At 38.8% G+C, this 16,657-nt stretch overlaps 1 protein-coding gene across 2 annotated transcripts in view; it reads right to left on the minus strand.

The window, feature by feature from the left end:
* The window catches only part of stk32c (serine/threonine kinase 32C), a 236,609-nt gene that overhangs the window by 16,896 nt on the left and 203,056 nt on the right, over positions 1-16,657 (minus strand). For both annotated transcript variants that reach the window (XM_062976100.1, XM_062976101.1), the window contains exons 3-6: positions 8,372-8,523; positions 6,166-6,339; positions 4,655-4,692; positions 1,007-1,096 (exon numbers count right to left, since the gene is read on the minus strand). In XM_062976100.1, the coding sequence (XP_062832170.1) occupies positions 1,007-1,096; positions 4,655-4,692; positions 6,166-6,339; positions 8,372-8,523 (454 nt within the window). The remainder of the gene's footprint in view (positions 1-1,006; positions 1,097-4,654; positions 4,693-6,165; positions 6,340-8,371; positions 8,524-16,657) is intronic.

Raw genomic sequence — 16,657 nt, forward strand, 5'->3', positions numbered from 1 at the left:
GGGAGGCCTTTCTCTCGATCCCACCTCTGTCTCAAGTGCAGTTGGTGGGGACGAGAGAGAGGGCCTTCTCGATGGTGGCCCCCAGGCTCTGGAACTCCCTCCCAAAGGAGATTAGATTAGCTCCCACCCTGGATTCCTTCCGGAAGAATCTGAAAACGTGGATGTTCACAGGTGCCTTTTCGTAATTGCCATGTGCTTTACCTAGGCCTTGGCCATTCCATGAACTTTATTACCTTTAGTAGCTCCCATTCCTAGTCACTGAAGAATATGCACTTTCAGGTTTCCATCTCACCTTAAAATGGCTCATGTCCTATTGTGCTTGACTACTGATTGGGATATTGTCTATGTTTTAAGTTATTTTAACTTCTGTAATATGTGTTATTATACTGTGATTTTATTGTGTTACTGTCACAGAATGAGCTTACTGATCCATGTGAGGCCCCAAAAGCTTCAAGATTCCCCATCCTGTTTTAAACCTTATGTCTTAGATATGTCATTATGTCTACAATTTGGGATGTAGCTATCTGCCACTATGAGCTGTTTTTGCCAAAATTTATTTTTGCATCCATACACTCTCTAGCAAGAATGGGAGCATGTTCATCACATTTCACCTTTCCCCTAGCCATTTTAGGCACTGGGATTCCCTTGTGCCTCTGAGGCAGCTGAGGGAGTCCCAATCCAGCATTCAAGGCCCAAATTAGTGGTGCATGCAGAAGGCCCCTAAGAAACAGAACAATGGGATCCTATTACAGGAGAAGAGATTCCACTTAAAAGTTAGATAGAACTTCCTCATGGTAAGAACTCCTTTAGAGTGTACTAGAGTCTTCTTCTCAAAATTTTTTTAATAGAAACTGGATGGCCATCTGTCAGATCTGCTTTGATTATCTGTTTCTGCATGGCAATTTCTAACTCTATGATTCACTATATAAGGAATATGATCAAATGGCCTATTATGAAAATGTCTGCATAGAAATGTCTTTACAAGAAAAGGGAAATGTTTACTTACCCATATACGGCTTAGTTCCAGCTAAAGCGGTTGCTCTTTCACCATCTCTTACGATTGTTGCAATATTAAAATCTGTTAGGTGTGCATGACCTTAAACAGAAAACAGGGACAATGTAAACTCATAAACCATTCATTATTCATAAAGAAACTACTTGATTAACCACTGATGTGAAGGCATTTTAAGATAGCTGTTCCCATCACCATGTTGGCCGAGAGGATTGGGTTTGGAAAGATTGCATGAAGGATTGCTATGAATGTATAATCTGTCCTCAGAGATAATGTGAAGCAGGTGGCATTATCAAGTTTTCACTGGAATAACAACATTCTGAAGAATGAAACTCTTTGGTACTTTGCAAGATTAAACACTGCTGACTGGACAGTTATCAGAAAAAGTACATTTATTCCTACCTGTATATTGTGCCAGCTGCATGCAGTTTTGTAGCCAGCAAGCAATGTACAAAGCCATAGCTCCCATGAAAATATGTAAAAGAAATTTGGTTATAGGCACTGGATATGGTGTTGGCTATAGAATTCAACAAACTGAAAATCCCAATTTTTGTTTTTAAAATATGAGTTTCTAGCCTTTGTGGGGAGGATGAATGGGTTAGGCAGCGATTAAAACTATCTGGTGAAAGTCATTCCACTGTACAGGAAAAGAAGGTTGCATATCTTTGCTAGTGACTTGGGATGCAGCTACCCTGACTCATATGAAATGCTCACACCACATTTTCACAAGATATTCTGTGAATACAGTATATTTCTACTCTTAGTTCCAGTTAGAAGAGACATATGGAATCTTCAGAATTTATTTATGTTTTGACTTGCGGTTGTGTGTCTTCAAGTCATATATGACTTGCAGTAATCTTATCGCTGAGTTTTCTTGGCAAGTTTGTTCAAAGGGAATCTGCCTTAATCATCCTCTGAAATTTCCTCTGAGAGAATATGATATGCCCAAGTGGGATATCATGATCCCACCAGTAGGGAGTCTATTTATTTATTTATTTATTTACTGTACTTATATCCTGCCCTGGCGGTTTATAAACTATGGCAAGAATTCAATGCCAGATGCAGACAATAAAGAGTCCAATCCTGGTCTCCTGAATGCTAGTCTAACACTCAGAACACTGCATCATGTGCTAACATACAGTAAAATACTACTACTACTACTACTACTACTACTACTACTACTACTACTACTAATAATAATAACAATAATAATAATAATAACTTTATTTATAGCCCACCATCATCTCCCTAAAGGGGCTTGGGGCAGCTCCCATTAGTTTAAATAGGCCTAAATAAATAATAATCCTTGTGATATACTGTGTCCCAATGTTTGCTTCAATAGAATGTCACATCTAATCCCTTTGAAACTGTTATAATGTGGCACCTGTAAAAACTACTCTTTGGTGTCTTTTTTCTCTTTTTCCTTGTATGACTAATAAAAAGGCAGTCTATTCCCAGATATGAGTAGAGCATCACCTCCCCCAAAGGGGAGTAAGGAGCCGTGTTACAGACAAAACCAGATCTGACTTAAATGTCTTCCTGATCAATATCCTGAGGTGCAAGCTATGACACCTTAAATACAAACTTAGCTTACACACAAATTCTTAGGATAAAAGCCTTTCAAGCAATCTGTGGTCAGAAAAAAGCACTGGAGTTTCAAAGTCACTGTTCTAGCAATTATCTCTTGATTATTATTATCTCTACCCTGCTTTGTCTAATGATAAAGCCAGCCTTGTGTGTGAAGTAGAGTATTTAGAAACCATTCAAAGCAGCCAAGGGCATGAGGCCCTGAACCATGCCCTACTTCAATGCTTTTGTACACAGATTCTCTGTTATTTGCTGCAGAGAGTAACTCCTCCGCTTGACCCAAGTGTGACCATGAAATATACTGAGCTTATACACAGTGTTGAATCCCATTCCCAAACTAGGTTGAATACTTTGAGCATTTCCTTTAAAAGTTCAGGCTATAAGTTGGGATAGATTCACCAACCCACTGGCATCGAAGGCCACAGCCATCACTGTTCTGTACTCATGACTAGGCATGGCACCATCATGTGTATTTTTGAGATTTTTGTTGTGGTCTGCAAAATGATGAATAGGAATGTCCTGATGTATGAGTCAGCACCATTGTTCTTTGATCCATTAGCTCAGACCAAAGCTGATCTCTTCTGTAAGTAGTAGTTTTAAAGTTATATTGCCACACAGATGACTATGTCAAATTTCATGCGTTAAGAATAATACCTCACTTAGACTACAATTAGGTGTACTGTATAAATGATGGCCAATCCATCTGCTCCCTCATGAAAGACTGGAACGAAATCCAGCATATGTTGTTTGTAATTGATCAAGAACTACTTTTAGAATTTGCCTGGGGGACAATGGTTTTCAAGCCAAGATAAAAACATCCAAAACAAATTCTTCTATTGCTCTTTGGGCTATTTTACATCTTGAATGTGGATCGCCTAGCTTTGATTTATGCAAGATTATGGAAAAAAAAAACACACTTACTTTGCCTCTTTCACTTTTGTATATATAACAGACAATGTTGATTAATGTTTGGAAACTGGAAGCTAAAAGTCTCAGGGTTATTGGTTCGTCTCATCTATGTTAGATATACTGAATCAGCTGTTCAATGGGAAGTCAGCCCATAGCTAAACCTGCCTGCTTCAATGGGTTTATTCTTGTAGCAGATGATAATAGAAATCAAGACAAAAAATCCTCATTAGGTCTTACTGCTTGCTGTCATTTTTCACCCATCCTCTACTTCCTATTTAATCCCCATTCTCACAAAAAGACACAAATTGTAAAGGACCAGAGAGTCTGGCAAATATCTGGAAGTGACTCATGAAAGTCATGGAGGCACCTCTACTAGGATAGGCCTCTTCAGTGACCCTCACTGGTGGACTGTACTGGGACATTGTTACTCAGTCAGAAATGGCATAACATTACTTCCAGTTCTTATTTCAGCCATCTTTCAGACCTTTGCTTTTGGCTTTTTCTAGTATTTTGGGAAACAGTGAAAGGGGAGCAAAGCTGCCATCTTTTGGAGGTTGATTTTGCAATTAAAACTCTTCGGGAAAAATTACATAATTACCTTTCAAGCTCACCAAAGGACATGGGAGGGATTAACTTCCGCCCTACCTAAAGATGCATGAAAATATGTATTGTGTACATGTGATCTCCTATTAAACTACAGAGTATTATTGGCTTGCTTTAATATACCCACCTTATTCTTGTTTCTTACTACCAAAGCAGGTAAATAAATTCCAGATTTGTGAAAAATGTGTAAATAAGTCTGCTGTACAAGATATCTGTATCAACAAAGACAATGCTTACCCCATAAGGCCTCAATTTTAATTGGTTTTGCAGAAAGCTACATTTATCAAAGGAATGAGCATTTGCAGAATGAATAATAGTAGCTACTAATCAATGTCGATTACCACTAATTCTTCACTGAAATGAGTCTTGACAGCTGATAAACAGAATCAATTCAGTCCCATAACCTTGTGCATCATTCACAGCCATGAAAATTGCCGTATAAAATTGGAACATGTAAATGAATGCCCAAGACACAAAGCACTGGAAAAAAGCAGACTATTCAGATGCAAAGGCAGTACAGCTAATTAGCATTTCCCTCCTTACCTTGTTCATCAAGGAGAATATTGTCTGGTTTCACGTCTCTGGAAAACAGAATGATGTTTTTAAAAAATGTAAAATATATTCTAAAATAGAAAAGGCAATGGTTTCTTATGACAATGTATGTGTATAATGCAACATAATCCAGGAAACCAGGAATCTATTAAATTATAGAATTATTTCTCAGTTCTGCTTTTTTTAAAAAATGTGTGAAACTCACAGACTCTCAAGGAAATTTCATTTAAAAGCAACAGATTAAAGTGACATTAAAATGCCATAATACGAACACAGTTCTGACTAGATCCGATTTTCTTATGGTTCAATTTTAGAAATGAATAGCATAAAGCTGAAAACATTGCCCCATGAAAATCTGAAGAACATAGAGTGTTAGGTCTATGCCATTAAGCAGATGGGTTTTGGTGTTGTTGGCGTTATGACCAAACATGAACAGCTGTCTAATGGCATAAAAAGGTTAATTTGTATTAACAACTAAGTTCAGTACTTTTTTCTATTAGCTTGGTAGTTTGAGGCTGGAAATGCATTGGGAAAACGAATTTTCCCCTCTTGCACAGTTCCCATTGTTGAGGGGGACAGGCAGAAAGGTGGGTTATGCTTGCACACTTTGATTTTCTTTGTTTGCTTCTTCCATCAGGCTTGCCTTCAAGGCATGCACCCTAGTCAAAAGACTCCATATGGACGGTGATGGAGGATTTGACCAGCCATCTGGGTAGGATTAGTTGTTTAGGGGACTAATTCTACCAATGTCTCTGGGGGGATGCTGGACTTTATCAATGGACTGCTCTTCCACTGTGTCCAATTTACTGCATCATTGACCACCAATAAAGCCTACATTACAGCAGTAACATGCTTTAGTGTTTACAGAATCAAATAAACTTTTAGGAAAGCTTAGAATTACACACAGTTCCAGCACAACCAAAGAGTCTGAGGATCTTATCCCATTTGCCAATGGAATCGCCACACTTCGCGGCAAATCACTGGTGCCTTGTGGTGGGTGGAGGGAACCTGCTGCCACACACTCGGCACTGTCCGGCTTCCCCTTACCTCATCCCATGGGGGGAAGCATCTGCCACCTAGCTCCCCCCCCCCCCCCCCATTGACCTCTATGCAACACAGGAATCCTCCCATGTTGCTGCCATGGCGGCATATGCCAGTTCCCCTTCCCTTTTTCTATGGAGCCCCGCCAGAAGTAGCTGTACATCACAGGTTGGGAGCTGGTTGGCACCGGTGTATGCCACCAAATTCAGTGAAGCTTACTTCCAGATAAGTGGGCAGAGGACCATATCCTACTGCAAACAAACAGCATCTTCAAAGAAGGTTTATTTGAGATTTTCATCAGGAAAAACATGGAAGTTGTCATGTCTGTTTGCCCAAACAAAGCAGAGAGTCTCCTCAGTGTAAAGACTGAAGCAAATCTGAAGTAACTCCACTCACAGTAACATCAGTTTGTATAGTTGTGCCAGTTCTCAACAGCAGGAAGGAACAGATTATGATGTTACCTGTGTATGATATGCTGACTGCGCAGATAGTCTAAAGCTGATGCCATCTCACAGATATACAGTTTCACTGTTTCCTCAGTAAACTGCACATTTTGTTGGAGATGATAACGTAGGTCACCACCGAGGAGCAAATCTACTACCATAAACATATCTTCTTCATCCTGAAAAGAGTACCTGCAGAAAAGGAGCAAATGTCACAAAATCCACCCTTTTCCTTGGCTCTTTTTTGCCCATTGACATCACATTCTTAATTATAGAGAAATCCACTTGCCTTATATTATTTTGTTTTTCAATGCTTATTAGATGAGCTGCCCCATTTCATACCTAGCTGGGAGCAGCTGTCCTAGTTAATTTTATCTTACCACAAAAAAAACCTTGCTGCTATATCTGGCACAGTCACATGGCTGCTGTAATATGATTGTTACACAGTCATTTTTTCCAGGCATAATCAATAATATACTGGAATATCAAGCAACCTGTCTCATTTCATTATCGAACAAAAACCAGTGCCATCAATGTGAATGACTCATGAGGAAAATTGTGTTAGCTTGAGCTGCCACTATCTAGTTTTTTAAAAATATAGTAGTATAGAGAAATCTCTAGCTTCATGTAATGTTACAGCCTGTGGATGGACTCCCCTTGAAACAATAGCTGTCAGAGAGATGGAGTAGACAACCAAATGACATTACTTGCAGTATGTTAATTTTGGGGGTAACACCATTATTAACCTTGTTACTGTTGAAATGTAAAACATCAACTGGTAACAGTACTACATTTTTCATACAACACTGTTCCGCATATGTTGTTACATTTGGAGAGATGCTCCCAAAATGCTTGGGGAAATGATTAAACAATTTTAAAAACACAGTGATACTAGTATGTAACATAATGGTTTATTTTTATTTAACTACAACTAGTCGCCATTTTTCCTACTGTGTGATCGCCTTCTGTAGTCCTTTGAAAGAACACACAGTCAATAATGATCTGGGCAGTTTAAAGTGCATATAATAATTATTCATCTCCATGTCTTCTGTTATAATCACAGAGAATTGGAATTTATTATCATTATTCCAACCTTGTCCAATGAACAAACTGAACAAAGAGTTTGACCTCTCTCTTCTAAATTCTCCACATAACTTAATAATTGCTGGTGGTTTCCTTGCCGATGGGGAAGTTACTTCACTCAAGGTTTTTTCTCAAGTTTTAAAGAAGAAATTCAAGATGCTACACCCTAGTCCCTAAACATGATCAGAACACTGGATAGCTTCTTCAGGGTTTCAACTAAATTTAAGTGAATTCAAGGCCCTATTGAACTTCTCCCAGTTACAACTACTGACCTAAAGACTTTCAATAAACTTGGCTAGATTATGTTGGCCTAAAGATCTATCCAGTACACTATATTGCCCTTTTCCCAGAATTTGTAAAGGAGGGTATTCGACTACAAGTCCCAGACTCCGCCAGGCAGTTAGGACAAATTTCTAGTAACTTAATTGGGAGCAAGCCTCACTGACATTCACAGGGGATTTATCTCTGAGCAAATACTTGTATGTGTATAAAACATATCCCAGAATACATCAGTGATGTAGAAAATGAAAACATCAGTTTAAACATGATAAAGCAATTAAATTTAAACTAAGTGCAATACACTGAGATTTACACTGTCATCTTCTTTACATGGTAATTAATTTTCACTGGAGCTCCTATGACATTTCCCATAGTAACCACGAGGAGCAGATGTATATCTGAGCATTATAACATTTCATGTTATGGAGCAATAATGATATACAGTAGAGTCTCACTTATCCAAGCTAAACGGGCTGGCAGAACCTTGGATAAGCGAATATCTTGGGTAATAAGGAAGGATTCAGGAAAAGCCTATTAAACATCAAATTAGGTTATGATTTTACAAATTAAGCACCAAAACATCATGATATACAACAAATTTGACAGAAAAAGTAGTTTAATACACAGTAATGTTATGTTGTAATTACTGTATTTATGAATTTAGCATCAAAATATCACGATATATTGAAAACATTTACTACAAAAATGCATTGGATAATCCAAAACCTTGGATAAGCGAGTCTTGGATAAGTGAGACTCTACTGTAGTTCTTGTTGGACTATGGCTTTAGAAACACAGAAATTGAGTGCATCTCTTGCTCACCACACCCCTTGAATGATAGGAGAGAAGAAAAGAGATTCACCAGAGATTCACCAAGAAGACGTGCTCTATCTCCTGCAGGATCTCCAGTTCTCTGAACACATTCCGAACCTCGTCTCTTTCGATGCACTGCTGCTTATTCATGTACTTCATGGCATACATTTTCTCTGTGTCTCTCTTTTGAACAATGCACACCTTTTGAGGAAGAAATAGAAGAAGAAAATATTGGTTGTGTCAGTCTTGTATGGCCTTCTTATATTGTCATTCAGGTGAGGAGTCCATTTTCATGGTTGCTCCTGAACTTGCCATGCATCTCAAATCAAGCTGCCCATTATGAATCAGATGGGACAACAGGGACAACTAGTCAAGCTAACAAAACCTCCACTCAGTAAATGCAGGTTTCCAGCTACTGCATATACCCTTGTATAAGGCAGCTTTTGAGGGGAACAGTGGATTTTGATATGACCTATGGATAAGCTATGGGTCATTCCATGAAGAAGGGAAAATGTCAACACTGTTTCAGGTGGCCAGCCACCTCTGGACACCAATTCCATCATTTTCCCACCCAGGCATTCAAAAAGGAGAGACGCTGTGCCATAGTGGAGAGAGAAGAAGAGGGTTGTCTGGGTTGACTTATCTACAGTTCAGTGTAAATACTGCTTATAAACTCTTATATAGAGTAGAGTGATGAAAGAGAAGAGCTTAGTGTGTCTGAGGAGAACCTAAAAGAAGTGCCATGAATGCATTCATATTTATTTTATTTATATAGCAGACTTCTCTTGGCATGGGATCTAAGATGGCTTTTGAATGCCTAAATAAAATAAGTTCAACACAATCAAGAAATCAACACACAATGTTGATTGTAAATGTAAACATGTGTTACCAATGGAAATTGTTCTGAAAGTTTGTATAATTTTACGTAGCACTATTTACAATAAAAAATGTTAAAAAAGAAAAAAGAAATCAACACACAATTAAACAATAAGCACATTAAAACATCATTAAAAATTTAAAAGTATAGAACCATATAGAAATCATATTATTAAACTTCAAAAAGAAACACACACACAAAATTTGGATGGACGGGAGAATGCTCTCAGTTTTGCATGTTGAAAGGATGAATATACTTAGATTTTTAAAACAGAATCTGCATCTAATTGTGTCATTTTATCCCAAAGGTAAAAGACTGCCAAAGTCATCACAGAGATGCCTGTTATATTCCAAGGTCCGTTGGGCTCTCCTAGCATCATAACCTTGAAATCAGAAAGTATAAACAAGAAGATAGCACTCATGAGGATGGAAGGGTCTGCATTGGTCTCTAACTGATTTGAAGGTCTTAAAGTGCTGGAGGAACCTCTAAGAAGTGTCACTTCCCTGGCACATTCTATAGATTTACATGGTTAGGAAACTCTAATGTAAGCACACTCTACTGGTACAAATCTATAGAGCACAATGAAGAAACAAAAGCATCAGCATTTCCTGAATATTTCTCCGCACTTGCTGCCAATCAGATAAGTTATGGATGTCCTTGTGTAGCTTCTATTTTGTTTGTACTTGTTTTTAAGAAAGGAGAAAGTAGAAGAGTTTATTTCACTTTTTAAAATTCCTATGTGCTGCTCTGGGGGAAGGATGCGGGATACTTGAAAACAGAATGGGACAAAAGAAAGCATAATCCTAGAAAGTACAATCCTCAAGGAAATGTGTTTATCCTCAGTACAGACAACATTAACAGTTGGCTTGTTATAGCATCACAGTGAGAAGCACAACAGGTTCATTTTCTGTTTGTAATATTCCATTTTATCCATACCAGAAGATTTTCAACATTTCCTTTTGGGTGCCTGAGAAAATATGATTAATCTAAGATCATTTTTAACTATTGACGGTTGAAGCCACTTTTCTACAAAGCAGGTGGACTCCACTTACTGAATGAAGATTCCTCTTATCAGAAAAAGAAAATTTCAAGACAAACACATTATTTCTTCAGAATACATGCAAGTATCCAGAAAGAAGTCAGCCAGCAGGTTTTAAAAAGAATATGTTAGGCTAAACTCTAGCTATACATTGCGTTTCCTAAAACAGCATAACCTTTGAGTCTTCAGTCCTAATAACCAATTAATTCCATTAGTGTCTGGACAACCAGAGTCCAGGTGCACTGCCTTTGAGACATCATTATCTGCACTGAGCTGAAACCAAGCTAGCAGTTGTTGGTATTGAAAAGTTAATTTGGTTCTTTTAAACAAATCTTGTGTTGAGAATAACAGAAAAAGTATATTTCCACTTATTATATTTCCTAACCAATGTATTAACTTTTGGCTGTATTGTATGTCTTCATAGCCTTCTTTCAAACACTTAATTAAAAGGTAACTATTTGGAAATGAGTCCATGGAAATTCTACACCAGCCACAATTACATCTCTCTTCTTTTAATTAGCCGATGTGTTTGAGTTTATGAAACAGAGCATGCATCTGAGAAATTAATCTGACATTTTATTCATCAAGAACAGCAGGCTGAACGTGACCTAAAGGTAACACCAGACAAATAGTTAGAAAATAGTTTCTCATAAGCTCATTGGATGTAAACAAAGAGAACAAGACATGAACAGGCAGGGCAGTGCAGGGGTTTGACCGCTGATTGTTAGTAATGACCATTAAATTGATAACAGCACCTAATAGGAAATCAGTGCAGCTGCATTAGAAATGGAAAGAGTAAATGTAATGGAGAGTTCTAATAAGCTGGATTGGGGAAAATTCATGTCTATTACCAGGGCACAAATGGAAAACATCTGAATTATTATTTTTGTTTTGTATGTGTTAAATAGGGTGCGGGTGTGCTAGCAACAAGTACCGTTTTACAGTGGGTTTTAAACCCTGGAATCTCCGGTTAGAAAACCATTAGACATAGGAAAAGCCCTCCTTTGGAGATAGGAACAGGAGAGGGCAAATCTGGTAGGCTAATTTCATGTCCTGTGAACCTGTCCAGAGTCAGAAGAAACAGCACGACTCAGTTTTAAAACTATGCATGTGCTCTCTATGTGCTTTGAATAAGAGTAAAATGTGGTGGTGATAAAGGTAACTTCCTTTTGCCACTGAATTCGACAGTGTCGAAGGTAGCAACCACACTAAAAAAAATGTAGGGCTGGATGTGTTGTCACCCCTGTTCTGAAGAATTGTTATCAAGAGAGAACAGAATGGCTGTTTTTTCTGATTCACAGCTGAGTGGCCCTGTGATATTTTGAAGATAATCGGGTATGGTCATCAATTCTTAACAATTTTTGCTCCAGTTTCTACTTTGGAGGTATCGGAGACCTGCCATTCTATCATTCAACACAGAGACAATAGCCCCTTCCACACAGCTGAACTGGATTATATGGCAGTGTGGACTCAGATAATCCAGTTCAAAGCAGATATTGTGGATTATCTGCTTTGATATTCTAGGTTATATGACTGTGTGGAAGGACCCTATGTTAGCCAGGCTAAGCATGATGTCATCTGATTTTGGATAAGTCCTATCTGCCCAATGTCTTCCTTTGGAGGAGGAGAATTCGTGAGGGATGATCCTGTGTAAGTGAGCATCATGGTGGAAGAAGTTCAGGCTCTCTCATTTTGGAGGAGAAGGCAGTGAACAGGAGCCTCTTCAACTCACATATGGCCTTCGCCCTTTCTAGCTTCCCATTTCTCACTTCATACATTAATTAACACATCCTGTCTTTCTTCCAAAATCATTGTTCTATACAATGTTATATTTTCCCCTTCCCTAAATCCTTACCACATCTCTGTGCAATAACTAAGCCAGTGGGCAGTGAGTGGCTCAAAGTATGCTTCATCACCAACAACCTCATCAGACGGGCTAAATTTGGAGGCATATAATGGTCCTACTTCACTTGCACCTCAGAGCCCGCCAGCTCCCATCCCACAACATCAAATTACTTCTGGTGGGGCTCCATGGTAAAAGAGGAAGCATTGTAAATCGATGCCACAACAACACGTGAGGCTTCCCATGTTGCATTGGCAACAATGGGGGGGGGGGGGGCGAAGCTGGGCAGCAAACGTTCCCCCCTTTAGTATGGGGTAAGGGGGAAGCCAGGAGATGTGGGGCATGGGGTGATGAGTTCCTCACACCTCACACTGGGCCCTGCTGAATTCATTATGATCCTTGGCAAATCTTGCCGCTAATGTGATGAGATCCCAAGTGAGGATCCAAACTCACATTTTCCCTGACAGTCTTGATAACAGCATTGGTTATCAAGGTTTGGCAAAAAAAAAAAATGCTATTGATGGTAAAGGGCAAAATTGTGCCCTTCTACATTCCATATGCATCAACATACAAATGCTAACTGGAGTGGCAAATATTATGCAAAGTTATTACATTAACTGTTAGTGAATTAGTTCATTACATTAAAAATATTTGGATTTTTTAAAGGTCAGTAATGAGATAAAGTATTGTGAAACATTGATAAATAAAAGTAAAAAAATAAATGATTTTAAAATAATTGTAGTATTTGTTGGGTTAACAAATTAGCTCTGGCTGAGTCTCATTTTGCCTAATGGTATGCAAATGTTTTAAGTTCTTTGTATATCTGGCCTTGGTGACTACACCTGCATCATTTTCTCCTTTTTCTCCAAGTGTTTGTCACTCTCTTTCTTCCTTGATACACACATTCCATATTTCTCGTATGCCCTTTTGTCTTTCAAAAACAACCATTTGATTTCAGTGCATATGCATTAGCTGCATATTTTACAATGGGGTTATCTTACATCTAATGCCCATGGCATGTATTTTATGTTTCATTCTGTAATCTCTGCTAAACAAAACATCCTTCACGATAAAAGAGTGATGATTTCCATGATAACACAATGCACTAGAAATTTATATTTACCTCTTCATAGATGATACCAGTTAATAATAGTTTAACAATTGCTTTTTTGTATCTCTTATTGTGAAGCATGGATAAGCAGCTCTTGAAATCTTAGCATACTTAATTTTTTTTATATATTATTTCTCTTTCAAGAATGATTTTTGAGAATAAGAGAATGAAAACTTGCAACACAGGGTGCATCTCTTGGAAAATACATACTGATATGAGTGAACAGCTAATGCTATAATCGTCATCACAGGTTTTCATGCTGCCTCAGAGTGTGGTGAAGTCTCCTTCTGTAGAGGTTTTTAAACAAAGGCTGGATGCCCATTTGTCAGGAATATCTTGACAGTGTATTACTGCATGGCAGGGGGTTGGACTGGATGGCCCTTTTGGTCTTTTCCAACTCTATGAGTCTGTTATTTAGTTTTTTCAAAAGCAAAGAACTAAAGAAGTTACAAAAATGTATGAAACTTTTTCCACATGAAGATGCCATCAAGATTTATGGCCCCTCAAACAGAATGCTTTGGAGGGCTGTTCTTGGAGGGCTGCCCCTTTGGCGATGCCAAGGGTGTAGGGATAGTCCAGGGAAATGCTATTCATTAAACCTCTACATTGCACCAGATTAAAATATATTATTTGCTACTCTTGAATAGTAGGAAGCTGAACCAAAGTTCTACTTTGAAAGCTGAGCAATCACTAAGGGTAGTAAGAATCTTCTTATGTGGTGAATCTGGCAGTGCTTGGTGGGGGGACCCATTGTGCCACGTCCCTCATCACCAGGCTTCCCCCCACCCCATCCCACAGGTGAGGGGGAAACATCCCCTGTCTGGCTTCCCCCCGTTGCAATGTGACATGGGAAGCCTTCCATGTTGCCATCACAGTGACATATGCTGGTTCCCTTTCCCTTTTGTGACAGCGCCCTGTCAGAAGTAGCTCCGACAGGCTCCGTAGCAAAAGGGAAGATGAATCAGTGTACACCGCCAAAAAGTATCCCCTCTGATGAGGTCAAAAGTGGTATTAGACTGCATTATTTCTGCAGTGTAGATCAGGGGTCCTCAAACCTTTTAAGCAGAGGGCCGGTCCACAATTCTTCAGACTTTCAAATTATCATTTGAAAAAAATACAAACAAGTTCATCTGCACACTGCGCTTGTTCTATTTGTAGTGCAAAAAACAACATCAATACAATATTCAAAAATAAAAACAATTTTAACCTACATAAGCCTATCAGGATTTCAATGGAAAGCGTGGGCCTGCTTCTGGCTAATGAGATAGCCAGGTAATTAGTGTTGTTGTTGTTGTTGTTGTTGTGTGCCTTCAAGTCATTTCAGACTTTAGGCGAGCCTAAGTCTAAAACTGAGGGAGGGCAGGGGCCAGGTAAATGACCTTGGAGGGCCGCATCCGGCCCACAGGCCTTAGTTTGGGGACCCCTGGTGTAGATGCGGGCCGGGCTGTGGCGCAGCTGGCTAGTAACCAGCTGCAATAAATCACTACTGACTGAGAGGTCATGAGTTCGAAGTCCGGGTCGGGTTAAGCCCTCGGCCATTAAATAGCCCGGCTTGCTGTTTACCTAAGCAGCCCGAAAGACAGTTGCATCTGTCAACTAGGAAATTTAGGTACGCTTTATGCGGGAGGCTAATTTAACTAATTTACAACACCATAAAACTGCCAGCAGCATGTGGAACGGGATAAGAAGTACAGCATTCGTTGTCACCTATGGATGATGAACCAACAGCTCCCCCTGTGGCTGGAATCGAGCATACCCTCATGAAGCTGGAAATGTTTAAATTGCTTCTCTGTGTGTCTATACTGTATGTTGTTTGTCTGATGGCATTGAATGTTTGCCATATATATGTTCATTGTAATCTGCCCTAAGTCCCCTTTGGGGTGAGAAGAGCGGAATAGAAATACTGCAAATAAATAAATAAATAAATAAATGCACCCAAGGATACTTCCCTTTAACATAGGATTGTACAAATTTGCTGCCAGTCACGAAATAACTTAGCCACAAACCACAGATCCTGAATCACAATAGTAAAGCCTGAATTGCTTTTTCCATATAAAGATTCTTCTCACCTCACTGGTGACATTTAACACAATATCTACCATATAGATTCTGCCTTTTGCCTGAAGAACTTCCTTAAGATTTCTAATGTGAGTAGCATTTAGCAATAGAATAAATATGCATTTCCTGGTCAAAAATGGAGTTTCCTGAAAGTCAGGGAAGATCAGATTAGCAAGAAATTCAAACAGTTTTCTGGTGATCTTTGAAAATCCAAAGATATTGTGAAGGAATTCTGTGGAGGAAAAAACATGAAAGGGTTTGTTTTCTGCGCAGGAAAAGTACTTTTTGTGCAGAAAACAGGATTTTTTTTTGGGGGGGGGGGGGTTCCAGTGCAGAATAACCCTACCACAGCATTTCAACATATTGGAATATATGGAGAAATATTTTGTTTTCTCTTACACCAGGAGAAAAGCTTGGTTAAAAGCTTGGATGGGTTTGTTGTTTTGTGTTCTGGGAAAAGCATTTAATTTCGTTGTATAATGTACAGTGACAATAAAGTTCTTTTATTCTATTCTACAAGCACGACATGGAGCAATAGGCCTCTCTCCTGTTGTTCTGCAAGTGGTTCAAGGAGGCATGCTTTCACCACACTTCAAAGCCATTCACTGCAAGTCATCACTAATGCACAGAAAACTGCAAACAGATACTGTCCTTTTTTTTACTCTGCTAACATCTAATCTCTTGTTTTGCACAGAAAATCCTTCAAGTAATGAATATCATTATTAGAAAAATTCAGTGTAATGTTGGCAGAATTAAGACTGCACAGACAAGGATAAGCTTCTGTGTCTAAGATCCTGTGTACAATTTAGAGTTAATAGAATGCCAAGTTCCCTTTAGGTTCAGCCTCTGCCAAATGATTTGTGCACATCTGTCTTCTCTTTTATTAAGTTAGATGCATAAAGAGCTTGGAAATTACTTTATTCAGGGTAAAAGCTACCTCCCACTTGTAATCACATTGAGGGACTCCAGCCAGTTTTTACTACTCTTTTATTTTTATCATGAACTGACTCACCAGATTCTATATTTTCCCCCATTTATTTTATTAACCTCATTTGAGGAAAGAATGTGTAATTAAGGCACTTTAGAAATCAGTTTATTTCTTTAAAGATACTGACAGCCCATGGAAGTTTTCTTCCAACTATATTCAATGCTCTTTAAAAGACCTATGCGCTTTTAAAAAAAGAGATGGTTCAAGAAGGCAATTTCTGAGGTTTTTTTATTGTGCCAGAAGTGACTTGAGAACATACTGCAAGTTGCTTCTGGTGTGAGAGAATTGGCCATCTAAAGAGATGTTGCCCAGGGGACGCCTGAATGTGTTACCATCCTGCTAAGAGGCTTCGCTCATGTCCCCGCAAGCTAGAGCTAACAGACGGGAGCTCACCTCATCTGACGGATTCGAACTAGCAA

Source organism: Anolis carolinensis, chromosome 3 (assembly GCF_035594765.1).
Source record: "Anolis carolinensis isolate JA03-04 chromosome 3, rAnoCar3.1.pri, whole genome shotgun sequence".
In the NCBI taxonomy this organism is placed as follows: Eukaryota; Metazoa; Chordata; class Lepidosauria; order Squamata; family Dactyloidae; genus Anolis; species Anolis carolinensis.